This window comes from Pagrus pagrus (assembly GCF_965226575.1).
Source record: "Pagrus pagrus genome assembly, chromosome: 15".
NCBI lineage: Eukaryota > Metazoa > Chordata > Actinopteri > Spariformes > Sparidae > Pagrus > Pagrus pagrus.
The window spans coordinates 7,326,925-7,339,784 of record NC_140199.1 but is presented as its reverse complement, the minus strand read 5'-3'; the positions used below and the strand labels follow the sequence as shown (position 1 = coordinate 7,339,784).

The 12,860-nt window shown below is 44.5% G+C and overlaps 1 protein-coding gene across 1 annotated transcript in view; it reads left to right on the top strand.

The window, feature by feature from the left end:
• Nucleotides 1-12,860, top strand: part of LOC311270389 (E3 ubiquitin-protein ligase NEURL1-like) — a 36,653-nt gene that overhangs the window by 19,115 nt on the left and 4,678 nt on the right. Inside the window, exons 4-5 of the mRNA XM_084375230.1 lie at nt 5,537-6,253; nt 12,438-12,617. Of these exons, the coding sequence (XP_084231356.1) occupies nt 5,537-6,253; nt 12,438-12,617 (897 nt within the window). The remainder of the gene's footprint in view (nt 1-5,536; nt 6,254-12,437; nt 12,618-12,860) is intronic.

The following is a 12,860-nucleotide window of genomic DNA, read 5'->3' as shown; positions in this document are numbered from 1 at the left end:
GAAGTGTGAGGCCTCGCTATAAACTCAAACGAGGACTGTCCCTCGACCTAACATCTGCCAGCATGTACACATCGGGATTAGGGCCTATGTATTTATAAGAGCTCTGTTTCAAGTGATCTCAGCGCTTGGAATTTTTTTGATTTGTCGAAGCAAAATAAATGCCGCTGGACGGGCTGTTGTGCGCCTCAGCTGGGATTTAATCGGTCCAGATGGAATCGAACAGATTTGCGGAGAAATCAAAATAGAAATCGTAATGGATCCTGTCAGGTTTGGATCCGGGGAGCTGGGCTGCGGAGGGGGAAGCCTTCAGAGAGGAGGCTAATCACTTTCAGATGACCGGAGTCTCGTCCCAGCGAGGACGTGAATGTGTTCTGCTTGTGTTAGTGTGCAGAGATGGATGGACGTGTCTATCTGAGCAGATTTCAGAGAGGTTTTTTTGTAATATCATCATGAAAACAAAACAATGAGATTAATCTAATTGGAGAAATATGTTTGATAACAGTTGAAACAGTGGACACTCTTACTTTTAACATACTTAAAACAAGTGTACAAGTCGGTCCAGTTTCCAGCGACTACGTTTTAAGACCGAGTTTTAACATATTGGACCTTTTCCGGGCGTGTTTGTGGCGGCAAAAAAATTATATCTTTGACGAGAATCGGGACATCGGCACTCGTATTTGCTTTGTGCTTCTAGTGAAACCTCTTGACGCCTTCAGTCGCGTTTGTGGCGATCAAAACAGGTATTTAAAGCCAAGCTGTGATCTCATACTCACCCTGACCAAGTGGGGATTGTGCCTAAACCGACCCGGATCATAAGCTTTGCACATAAAATTGAAAATTCAACCTAAAGAAACAAAAGTTGTAACAAAAAGAACTGTTTCCTTTCAACATATCTGTGGTTTGCAGAAGCAAACTTGATTTATTAATGCAGAGACACTTCAGTGAGTTCAGAAGTGTCTTGAAAACACTGTACTACGTGTCATTCCTGAAGTGCTTAGCGACGTTTTCACCGCCGCCATGTGTCACCTCCTCGTGTCCCCGTTTTCTTTCCACGATGAAACATCTGGCACTGAACCAGAGACTGGACTTGATCCCTCAGAAACGCCACACATGTGTCTCCTGTTGCACATGGCATCTCAGATACTCTGCCGAGCTCCTCCTGCGTATCAATATCGTAGCCGTCTTTACCCTCGCAGCCGCCCCTCCTGCTTCACGCTCGTATGCTCGTGCCATTATCTGGACCAGGATACCACTCCTTAAAAGCTCATCAACGCAGATTTTTTTTTCCCTTCTTTGATAAGCCCTTCCCTCTCCTTTTTGGGACTGACACACAAACCTTTCCCCCCCCCTCCCCAATCTCCCTTCTCATGACAGATGACTTCACTCACTCATTGTAGACAGAGCCCTGGATAGGCCCCCAAGGCATGCATACTTAGGGCAAATCCCCAAACACACACATACACACACGTACACAATTGGTGCAGCTGACCTTGTATAGAGGTTGCAGCGCCGCTAAAACCCCCCAAAAGCCTCCTAATCCTCTTCCACCGGGCCAAGGAATAAACCGAACCCTCCCTCGTCTGCTCAGCACCATGCCATTGTCTGCCTGAGAGCCGTTCGAGACTAAAAAAAGGAATAGGATACATAAATTCAATGGAGTGATTTAGATCAAAACTTACTAGTATACTCTAATCCACGCAGGCCTCGCTGCTAAGCATTTCAAGATGAGGTGGAGCCAGGCTGCTTGTTTTGGCAGCGTTGTGTTTTAAACGGCTTTTTAACCGCAGTACTTAAGTTGTCATTCTGGTATGCGTTCAGTTAAACAGGACGCCAGGTTTTCAGTCATATCCTGGACATCCTCGTGTTGTTCACTTTCCAGGAACCGGTTTTTCTGGCTTTTAGAGTTTGGTAAGGTTGAGCTTGTTAGACGGGTAAACACAGAGCGGGACAGAGGATTTTTTCCGCAGTTGTATGTTTTGGTGCGGGCGCGTTGAGACTTTCACGAAGATCAGAAATTCCTCCCCGGTGTTCAGCAAGAGTTGAGCGAGTCTGAATTCCTGATTTTTAATAAAAAAGCCGATGATGGGAGGGCAGTGGTTGACCCTCCAGGACTGTGTTGAGGTGATTAAGTACCTGGAGCCGTGCAAAGAACACTTCATTTCACTAGGACAATTTGAGCCACACACTTAATCACGTCTGTATTTTCTTTTCATGCCAGAAAAAAGTGGTTCAGACTTTGTGTCGCTATTCGAGAGTTGAGGACTTGAACTTTGAAAGTTGCAAAGTAGATTATAATCAACATTATGTCCAAGATGCCATTGTAAAACCCGCTGGAGCATCGCCAAACGTTAAAACTCTAAAAAGTCTGTTAGGCTAAGCTGCATTTAATTTTCAATGCTTGCAAATCAGAGGACAGAGACAAGACTGCACCTGTCTGTCTGTCTGTCTGTGAGTGACAATGTAATGAGTGAGCAGTCTGAAAGGAAGATTTGGCTCCTTATCAACGTTAATAACAAACAGTGTTTACAACAAAATGTTGCGTGTTGTGTGTGTGTGCTGTTGGACGGACCCCAACAAGCCCTATCAGATGAACGGAAAGTTCCCCTTCACATGTGTTCATTTGAATATAAACTGCTTATGATTGAATTATTCATGATGTATAAAAGTGGATGTTGTTACAGTATCTTTTTTATACAGTTCAACTGTCTGTGTGTCTGTTTTGGATCAAGTTCACATAATACAGTGGCACGGCCTCGCTGGATAGTTCAGTGGTTTGTCCATTAACTTATATATAACATCAAGCGTTAAACTATTTCAACCTTTTAGGCTCGTCTATCCATTATCTTTCGCTATTTCAATCATTGATACATTACTTTCAGCTAAACATTTCAACCCTTTAATTTATCAATTACCTTTATCCATAACTATTCAACAATTATCCATTACTTTTAGCTATTTTAGTCATTAATCCAGTAGTTAGCTTTTTTAACCACGTATCCATTACTTTCTAGATAACAATTTCCATTACGTTTGTTTAACAATTTCAACCTATTACTTTTTTTATCAGTTAATTTAGCTCTTTTAACAATTTATTCATTACTATTAGCTTAATATTAATTAGCTAACTATTTCCATTTATCTATAACTTTAGCAATTTTAACTATTTATCCATTAGTTAGCACTTTTAACCATGTAATAATTACTTTTAGCTGACTATTTATTTAGTTAATTTAGCATTTATCCATTATTTTTAGCTAACTATTTCAATGTATCAATTACTTTAGCATTTTTAACCATGTAGCCATTACTTTTACCTATTTCGACCACTTATCCACTATGTCTAGCTAATTTAGCATTTATACATTACTTTTAGCGAACTATTTCAATGTATCCATTATTTTAGGTGTTTTAATACTCTTAGCTGTTTGAAGTATTTATCCATTAGTTAACATTTTTCACCATGTATCCACTACTTTTAGCTAACTATTTATTTAGCTAAGTTAGCATGTATACATCCTATCCCAAACATTTATCTATTGCCTTTATCTTTTTCATTTACACGTTACATTTGACTGTCTGTCTGCTACCTTTATCCATTTTTCCACCCATGTAGCTTCTATTAGCACGTTGAACAGGACTGTCCCAGCCATGTGTTCCAGGTCTTTATCCCTGTGCATGCAACCATTCACATTCATGGCAGGACACAGAAGATAAACATAGATTATTGTTGGTTTCAAGCTCTGTTATCTAACGTCTTGACTGCATGCATTTCATATTTGTCAGGTGCTTTATGTAAGAAATCCTCTCCCAGACTCCTTTGAGACCGAACCCAGGGAGAGGTCATACATATTTATTTGGCGCACGTCTTTATCTTTCATTGTTTCATCTTCTTTTATCTTTCGAACATCTTGTTTTCTCGAAAAGGTGGAAACTCTCTTCTAATGTTGCTATTCTCTTCACGGCTTGTTTTGACTGCTGCGCCACTCTCAGAAGCACAAACTGAACCGCAGGAAGCCCTAATAGCGAGGATAGAAAATTATCTCGCGTATCCCAAAGTCGGCTAACTTTGCCTTGAAGATGATAAGGCTGCTAATAATAAGAGCCCGCCGCTTGGTTGTGGACACTCTTGACTGAGGAAGTAATTAAGCTCAAGCAGTTTATCAGCGGCTGGCCGGAGATGTGCTGTCTTTGTGTGATAAAGAGGAGCTGGTGAGGTATGCCCTCTCTCTCTCAAGTGTCCACCCCACCCTATTTTTCATCCTCTCCTCCTCTGTCGCACTCTCGCACTCCATCCACTTCTCACAGGGGAAGCCCAAAGCAGATCGAGGCTAAGAGCCACACGGCTCAGCCATCATGTCACTCATCCCTCGGCCTGTCCCTCCCCGCTCTCCTCAAATGTCCAATCAGGCTAATTTTAGCCGGGGCCCGCGTTAAATTTGGCAGCGTGTCCCTAAGCGTGCCACGCTGCAGATCCGCTTGTACCGACACACGACGCTCCCTCTGTTTTCATTTCTGCAGCGATGTTCCCATGTGGTTTCTATTTTACAGTGAGCAGACTTAGCATAGGAACGGCTATTTGTGAGAGCACGGAGGGACATGCGATACAGTTTTTTAGGATGCCTTGCCCTCTCTGCGATTGGAAAGTGAGCTGCTTTTAGCATCCAGACACATAACTGGAAATGTTAACAGAGCACAGAGGTGGAATACAGTACGTTAAGTCACCGCTGCTGAGACAGTTTGTTATGTAAACACCTGGGGACTCGTGGCAGCTCATTACAGCTGTTTGAAACCCGGTTTATACTATATACACTGTAAGTCTGTGACAAATACTGAAGGTAAACTGCCTTTATTTATTATTAAACAGCGCTGTTTTAAAGATACAATCTTTGATGATGATAATATCTGCGCTTTCCCACCTCGGGCTCTTAAGGAAGACTTAAAAGCGAAAACAAGAACAAGATTACTGAGAATAAGCATCTTATTATCACAGGACTCCTGGCTAAAGACAGAGTGGGAGGCTCAAACACAGAGTTTTCTGTCTTTCATGTGCGTCTCTTATCTCTTCGACGTTACATAAAGCTGTTACGTCTTCTCTCGCTGTGGTGCAGCCACCGAGCCTGCAGCTACAGCGCGACCCCACTTGAAGTCCTGATATGTTTCGCAACATGTAAACACTGACTCTATTTGTTCAAATTGTTGAACGACGAGCCTCGGCACAGAGAGTGCGTCAGAATTAATATGTTCAAAGGCAGAGAGGCCGGAAGCCACCGTTTGTTTACAGTGACGGGGATGATGAATGAACAGCAGACGGTGGATGTTGGAAATATGCAGAATACTAAGTGGGCACATAAATTGCAGTTTTGTCTGGACACTTTTCCTCCACTTGCAGAGGCTGTAAATGTGACTATATTAGTCACAGTTTGATGTAATGATGTTATTCAAATAAAAATCATTACAAGAGAGGGAGGAAAAAAAATACATCGTGTCACTTCAAAACAACCGATTATGTAACATTCCTGTGTTGTTTTCTCCACAGACAGCGAGATGCTCCCCCTGGACTGCCTGCGTCCTCGTTCTTTCGCCGCCAGCCAGCGGGCCTCCATTCAGAGAAACGGCGATGACCCCCGCCTCTCCATCAGCCTGTGTGACCTGAGCCAGCAGCAGCAGGAGGCGCATCTGGAGGAAGACGACGAGGAAGAGGAACAGCTCCAGCCCATGAGCTCCGCCTCCTGCCACGTGCCCCAGAACTCTCAGAACTCCCAGCAGTGCTCGATGCTGCCCAGCCATTTGGACACTGATCTGCACTTCCACCTGGTGCACGGCATCCACGTCACCGCGCTGGACAAGCACACGGTGGCGCGGCTGGACCACCGCGGCGACGAGAGGACCCTGGTGTTCACCAGCCGGCCGATGCGCTGCTCGGAGACGGTGTTTGTGAAGGTGAAGGCGGGCGTCACGCGACCCGGCTGTCTGTCTTACGGCGTGACGTCATGCGACCCGGCCACCCTGAGGCCCAGCGACCTCCCGTCCAACCCGGAGTCACTGGTTGACCGCAAGGAGTTCTGGGCCGTGTGTCGGGTGGGCGTGCCGCTCCACGGCGGAGACATCTTGGGCTTCGTGGTGAACGCGGAAGGGGAGGTCATGATGAGCCACAACGGCGTCAGTGCAGGGATGCAGCTGTGTGTCGATAACTCCAGGCCGCTGTGGATGGTCTACGGGCTGCACGGCACCATCACACAACTCAGGATTTTAGGTTTGTCACTTCATCTTCTTCTGCAAGTGTTCCTGCCTAAAACAGCTGTCTGGTTTTAAATAAGGGTGGGACACTCACGATTTCATTCGATTCTGATTCAGGTTCAATATCTTGACCAAAGACACTTACGCATTAGACTCCCGGTCCCGGGGATTGTACCACCAAGCTTGTAATGAGCCACGATTAAAATAAACAGATGAATTCACTCCCATTATCTTTGCTCACCCTCTGCAATCCTCACCACATGTCAGGGAGGGAGCCAAGATGGCGTCAGTGTAACACGTCTGTTATGACGTCACCAAGAGATTCTGTCAATAGCCCGTTTTCACAGCAGATATTTTGACTTGTCAAAGCAGGAAAAGCACAGGTGTGAGCGATAACGTTAACAATGGCTTCAGTCTATTAAGTGTCACAATAAGTAATGTCAGTGGCCTCCGGCTATGCTTTTCCTCCTCTGCCCTGCATGTTTTAGATGTTTGCCTGCTCCAGCGCACCTGATTCAAATGAACGGGTCGATGACGAGCTGATCATTTGCAGGGCTGAGAAACACAGCTCAGAAAACTATGGATTTAATGTTGCTACAATCTTAAATGACAACTTTTGATTACCAGACTGTGGACACACCCTGTTTGACTGGACTAGCTTACATCAGGCTAACAAAGTAGCCTAGCTAATGATGTAAACCTGGCGAAAATTCAATTGTTACAGCTGGTTATAAAGTCACGAACTGTCTTTTAAATGTCTACTGACTGTTTTGAATTGAGACATAATCTTTCAAGAATCGATTTTTCCCCTTCGCCTGATAACGGACTCCATCATTGTTATCATTCCCTCAGAAAACTCCCTCCTCAACCGTAATTGATCACTGTAATTCGATTTGAGTGCCGTCTCATTGCTCTCCATCTTCAGGTGTGATGTTCCACATGTTCTTGGACTGTTAATGGAAACTCCACGCCAAGCTATTCGACGACTAAGACGGAAAATGTGTTTCATTAGATTTCAGTCTTAGTGTTTGCTCTGGATGCTTCTATTTAAGTCACAGTGATACCAGATTTCCTCCGAGCAAACAGAAATGTGCGAACCCAGATCAATCGTTCCCCCTGTTATATTAGTTTTAAGCGAAAGTTGATTATTTAATCACGTCGCGGTTCGAGGAGTTCGAGCAGATCTTCACAGGTTGTCTTTCCATTCAGGAGTTGATGCAGTCTACGATCCTTGAACGACCTTTGGAGGCTGAGTTCCCACTCAAGCTGAGTCACAAAATAGTTTCCCCCCTCCTTCACCGTCTGGGCCGCTCTCTGACTTTCTTATCAACTCGTGTATCTCCTGAGAATTTACATTCTACCCCCACAGCTCGCATATGAATGTTAACTCTGTGTCTTCGGCTGAGCAGAATTTCGGTCTGCTCCGTTTGATTCCTGCAGATTTCACACAGTGATAACGCAGCGTTACCTGAAGGTCCCCTGAAGTTAATCATGCCAGGTGCTGAGCTTCTGCAGCTCCCCTGGATCCGGGCCCACATGCACGGTTTGGTTCTGTCTGATTGGAAACGAGCAGAATAAGCCGATTTAATGGCTTACAGGTGCTGGTTTTGTGGTTTTGACTTTCTTGCAGTGAAAAAGCTTCGTAACGTTTTATAATTAAAACGTTTGGGACATATTTACTTACCTCAGAGCATTTCTGATGCATATTTTTGAGTTTTGTTGATATTTTTGGTCAAATATGGAGTCGATTTTCACCACAAGGACATATATTAAACTACTCTAACTCCAAATATAACCTCATTTCTATGTTTTTCTCGAATATGGATTGTATCTATGGCATAGCATCACTGTCAGCATGAACTGCTGATATCTTCAGCTAAATCTGATCATTTCAGCCTTGAACTAAATATGTTTCCATGACTGTAAACCCCTAATTACATTTAAAAAACCTTTAATTTACTCAACAAAATAGCCCCGACCTGTGATTTATGCTGGATTTTGAAACTTTGACACCTAAAACTAAGGTCAGCACCCCTATGCCTGCTTCTGGTCGCCTAAACATGACCGTAAATCTGTAAATCATGCTTTAGTTGCCAGGAGCAGCTATTGTTGGGAACAAATTAATGCAACATTATGTAGAAATTGGCATTTTTGTGCAATTTGGCGCCCCCCGCAGTTTCTAAGTGAAACACCACTGTCGTAAATACAAATCCCAGGTGTGTAACAGTTCGTCGGATGTACTGTAGGTGCTATCTACGAACAAAACTCACTAAACATGTATGTAACGCTGTGATCCTACCCTCTCACTGAAGTTACATCAAGTCACAGGGGAGCTGAGTGGCTGAGACAGAGACACCATTCACCCTATTACAAGACACTGTGCCATCAACATGACTTTAAAGCTGTTATTTTACGGTAAAATGGGACATAACGTTGCTTTAATAAGGGTGAGTAGCCCACCACAGAGGATCCACAGGTGAAAATATTACTGAATACGTTTTGCGGCTCCAGACAGATATTTCGGGGCCGTCTGAGTCTCTTGTCTCGCTGAGAGTTTATTTTCCTCAGACATCTGACACTCGGCGCACAAGAGCTATATAAACTCCAACACATTTGCGCGATCCAATTGAAGTTTGAAATATTTAGTATGACTCGCTCGGTTTTAAGAGTCGTGCACTTAAAGGATTTTAAACTCTCTATTTTTCATAAGATGGAGCTGTAGCGTTGCTCCGACTTAGTGTATTACGATGTGACTGTGAAACGCCGCAGAGTGCAGCGAGCACACACACACACACACACGAGTGCTTTCTGATTTGTTTACAGTCGCCGCGGATAAAGACATTCATCTTAATTCTTTTGAAAACAACCTCCCTCCGCCGCCGCGTTGTCGTCTGGCTGCATTGATAATCATTCTGTCCCGACGAGTTAGCCTTCTTTTCACAGATAATGTTGATTAGAGGCAAAGTTTTCGGAGGAGTCAAAAAGCATTTGTTTGTCAGAATTTTCCTCTAATTCATTTTCTCTTAGTTCATTTCTGGATTACAGTTCCTCCCTCTCCTCTCTTTCATGTATTCAGTCAGACCGACCGGGGCTGAGGAGGTTATTTCTGTCTTGCGTGGGCTCCCCCAGCAGCCAGCATTATGTATCAAGAGGGGAGGGGGGGGTGCTGTGATAGCTCCTTACGATGCCCTCTGTATGCATTATTAAAATGTAATTGCATGGAGGTTTGAGATGCAGGGTTTTCCACCCACAGCCCGTTCCCTTAACACCGGTCCTCCAGTCGTCTCTCCACTTCCTCTTCTCCTCTTGCGTCGCCTCCTCCCCACCGCCTCCCCTATCTCTTCTGATTCTTTGGGGTATGAGCGTTTCTTCGAGTCATTACCCACTCCAGCTGTGGGGAGTGCATCTGTGACGTCGCCGCTCACCCACTCGCTGCAGCCCGCACGCCACAAGTTGCCATGGAAACATCTAGCTACCGAGGCAAGTGACAGTTTGTCATGGCTGGGTGTTGTCAAGCCTGTGAAGTGGAACAGATGGGAGTCTGTTGCTCTCACATGTTCGTTTTGTCCGTGTGATCTTATAAAACAAGATTTTTCTCGTTTCCGGTGACATATATAAGATCAATAACGGCCGACAGTCGTCATCAAGTGTCCTCGTTGCGGTTGTTGCTGCTGCAGGTTTACATACGTTTGTTTCTTCATGTGCTTGGCTGTGATCAATACTTTCGTATTGACATCTGATCCGACGACTGTGCGTATGTCAAAGGGGTCGCTCTTATTGATCGTAGAGGATCAGGTCAGGTTAAAGTCGTAGGGGGTCGTTATCAGGCTTCAGCAGAGCTCGATGACGAGCTGATCACTTGAATCAGGTGCGTTGGAGCAGGAATACATGGAAAACAGGAAGGGACTGGATGGAAGAACCACAGATATAGGGTTCAAGTTGGATAACCATAGTTTTGACACTAATTTTGAAAGAGGTGACTGAGCTCGCCTCTCGAATTTGGGTCTGAAGATGACTCTAAAGCAGAGGGACAAGAAACCACCTCCTGAAGTTTCACCACCACCTGCAGCTCCCCTCAGCTGTAAGGAGCGACTGAGTTCTTACAACTCATTGTTCTTGATTTGTTATTTAATATTTTGGTCCACACACATCACTCTCTTTGCATTTTTTTCAGCCGAACGAGGCAGCTGTTTCCTGAAAATAAAGAAAAAGCACAAAAAACCCACTGTACAAAAGACCGAGTCGGATGTGTCACGCTCTTTGATTGCCCCCCGGGGTTAAATAAAGTTTCTTTGAATTGAATTGAATTGAATTGAATTGAATTGAATTAGCGACTAGCTGGTAAACATGGTGGAGCATGTAGCTACCAAAGAGTCAGATATTTCCCTCAAGGGATGTTGGAGACCAGAGACGAGCTAGAAGGAGATTAAATGATATTCCTTACAGGCAATATGTTAAAATTGACCATCTTGAATTAAAAATAATAGCAGCACATCACCTAGCTCAATTAGCTGTATAGGAGAGGCCCGGGGCTGGCTGGTTAGCATGCTAACTTCAATTGACAACTGTTATTTCTTCACATTCTGTTGATAATGTTAATTTTTAATATTTTCTTACCTATTGCACCTTTAAGTGGACACAAACACGACTTAAAATCACTTCTAACATACTTTTGTATCTGCTGGATGGGTAAATAAGCAACTTTTTGCAATGGACTCAGCATAAACGTTAATGTTGGTAGTTTAAAGCCTGACTTCTTTCAGACACGGACAAAATAACAGGGTGTGGCAGAGATCTCTATATTTGATAAGCAAGTGTTGAAAGCCAGCATACAAATGCTCAACCTTAAATACGCCTCCAGGGCTGCTGCATAGCAAAGGACATTCACACACTCGTTCCCGGTGGCAGAGCCAGCAGTAAATTTATAATACAAGAGCAGATGAAAGGTCCCCTTGATGAAAGGGTACATGAATAGACATGAAGGTTATCCATTCTTCCTTATTAGAGTTGACCAAGACATTTGCGAACAGCCGGGCTGCCTCATAGGTCAAGTTAAGTAGGTAATGGAGGGGTGTATAAATGCTAGTGTATGCAAACACGCCTCTGTGTACACTATAAAATATGATAATATCAAGATTAAATAAATAGATGACTCCGATGGAAAAGCTTTTGTACGAGCGACCGCAACTTCTGTGTTCTGTTGATCTTTTTAGCAGCAAACTGGTTGTTGCGCGACCGGAAAGCTACTACGGTTTGTTTACGTGGGCTGAAACTGAGACTGCAGCGGTCGGAGCGGTCCGAGGAAAAGACATCAGAGTTCAGGGGTTGATGTTTCGGAGCACGTAGCTCCAGTTATGCAACAAACTGTATACATTTTTGTGCTGACAACAGACCACATTAAAGTGTTCTTTTCTTTTTTAGGCCACCAGTATTTCATTTTTTCTGCATATTCTCACCATCTGCGGTCCTTTTTTTTTAGCTCTTTCTCCACTCCGCTCTGTCATTGTTGGAAAATTTGGATATGCAAAATGTGGGACACGGATGTAAACTACCGATATTAGATTGTTTGATACATGAAAGGATGCCGGTGCCAAGTAGGTGGCCAGCCCCGACAGTGTAGCAGTATTTCTGCCATGGTCAGTTGAAGGACAATGTGTAAACAACAATGCCGCGTGCCTGCCAGGCGGATCAGGATTTGTCCGTGGAATCGGGGGTTGGTATTCTCGTCGGTGCGGAGAGATGAGCTGCCAATATGAGAGCTGATGCCAGTGCCGGTGGTTATGGGGCTCGGACGGGGACGGATCATACGGGACGGACACCAGATAGACTGTGGAAGCATTTTGTACCCTTCCCAGAGGGATCATGGGCTCATGAAGGAGGAAGGAGGAAGGGATGGGAGGGGGGGGGGACGGTGCTTGGCGTCTCTGATGAGACTACACCAACTCAAAGGCTCTTGACTCACTCACACACACCCACACACAGACACTGTGGACTCACAAGTCATCTGCTTGGTGATAGAAAAGATTTAATGTTTGCGCGAGAGAGCGACGGCAGACTGAGACAAGCGAGGGCGATGCAACAAGACGTCCACTCCCGTCCATTTGCTAATTATCAGCTCTGACTAACCTCTCGGTGATGCGCAGTGTGAGTGATGGAAAAGGAGTTTGTAAATCTTCGGTGTCTCCTCTTTTTCTGTCCAGGCTCATCTCTGCACGCAGACCTCCGAGGCCCGTCGATCCCCAGCTCCCCGTCCTGTACACCCAACACCCACACAGTGCTGTGCAGCGGCAACTCGGAGCCCAACCTCAACACAACGTTGAACATCAACCTCAATTCCAGCCTGAACTCCAATTACCACACGGTCTTTTCTTCCTCCACAGGTTTGTCTGAGTGTTACAGTTTATCATCCTCCCTGTCCATCGATCGTCTTGTGATTCTTAATTAGATTTTTCACACAAATATCTGTACTTTCTACTCTTTACATTTTCAAAACAAGCTTGTTACTTGTTATTAGTTTTAATGCATTTGAGGGGAGTTATCGATTATAATTATTTTGGGCCACTGTAGCCGCCTTCCCACCATCAAAAAAACGCATATCATGCACGGCAGACGTAGCAAGACAG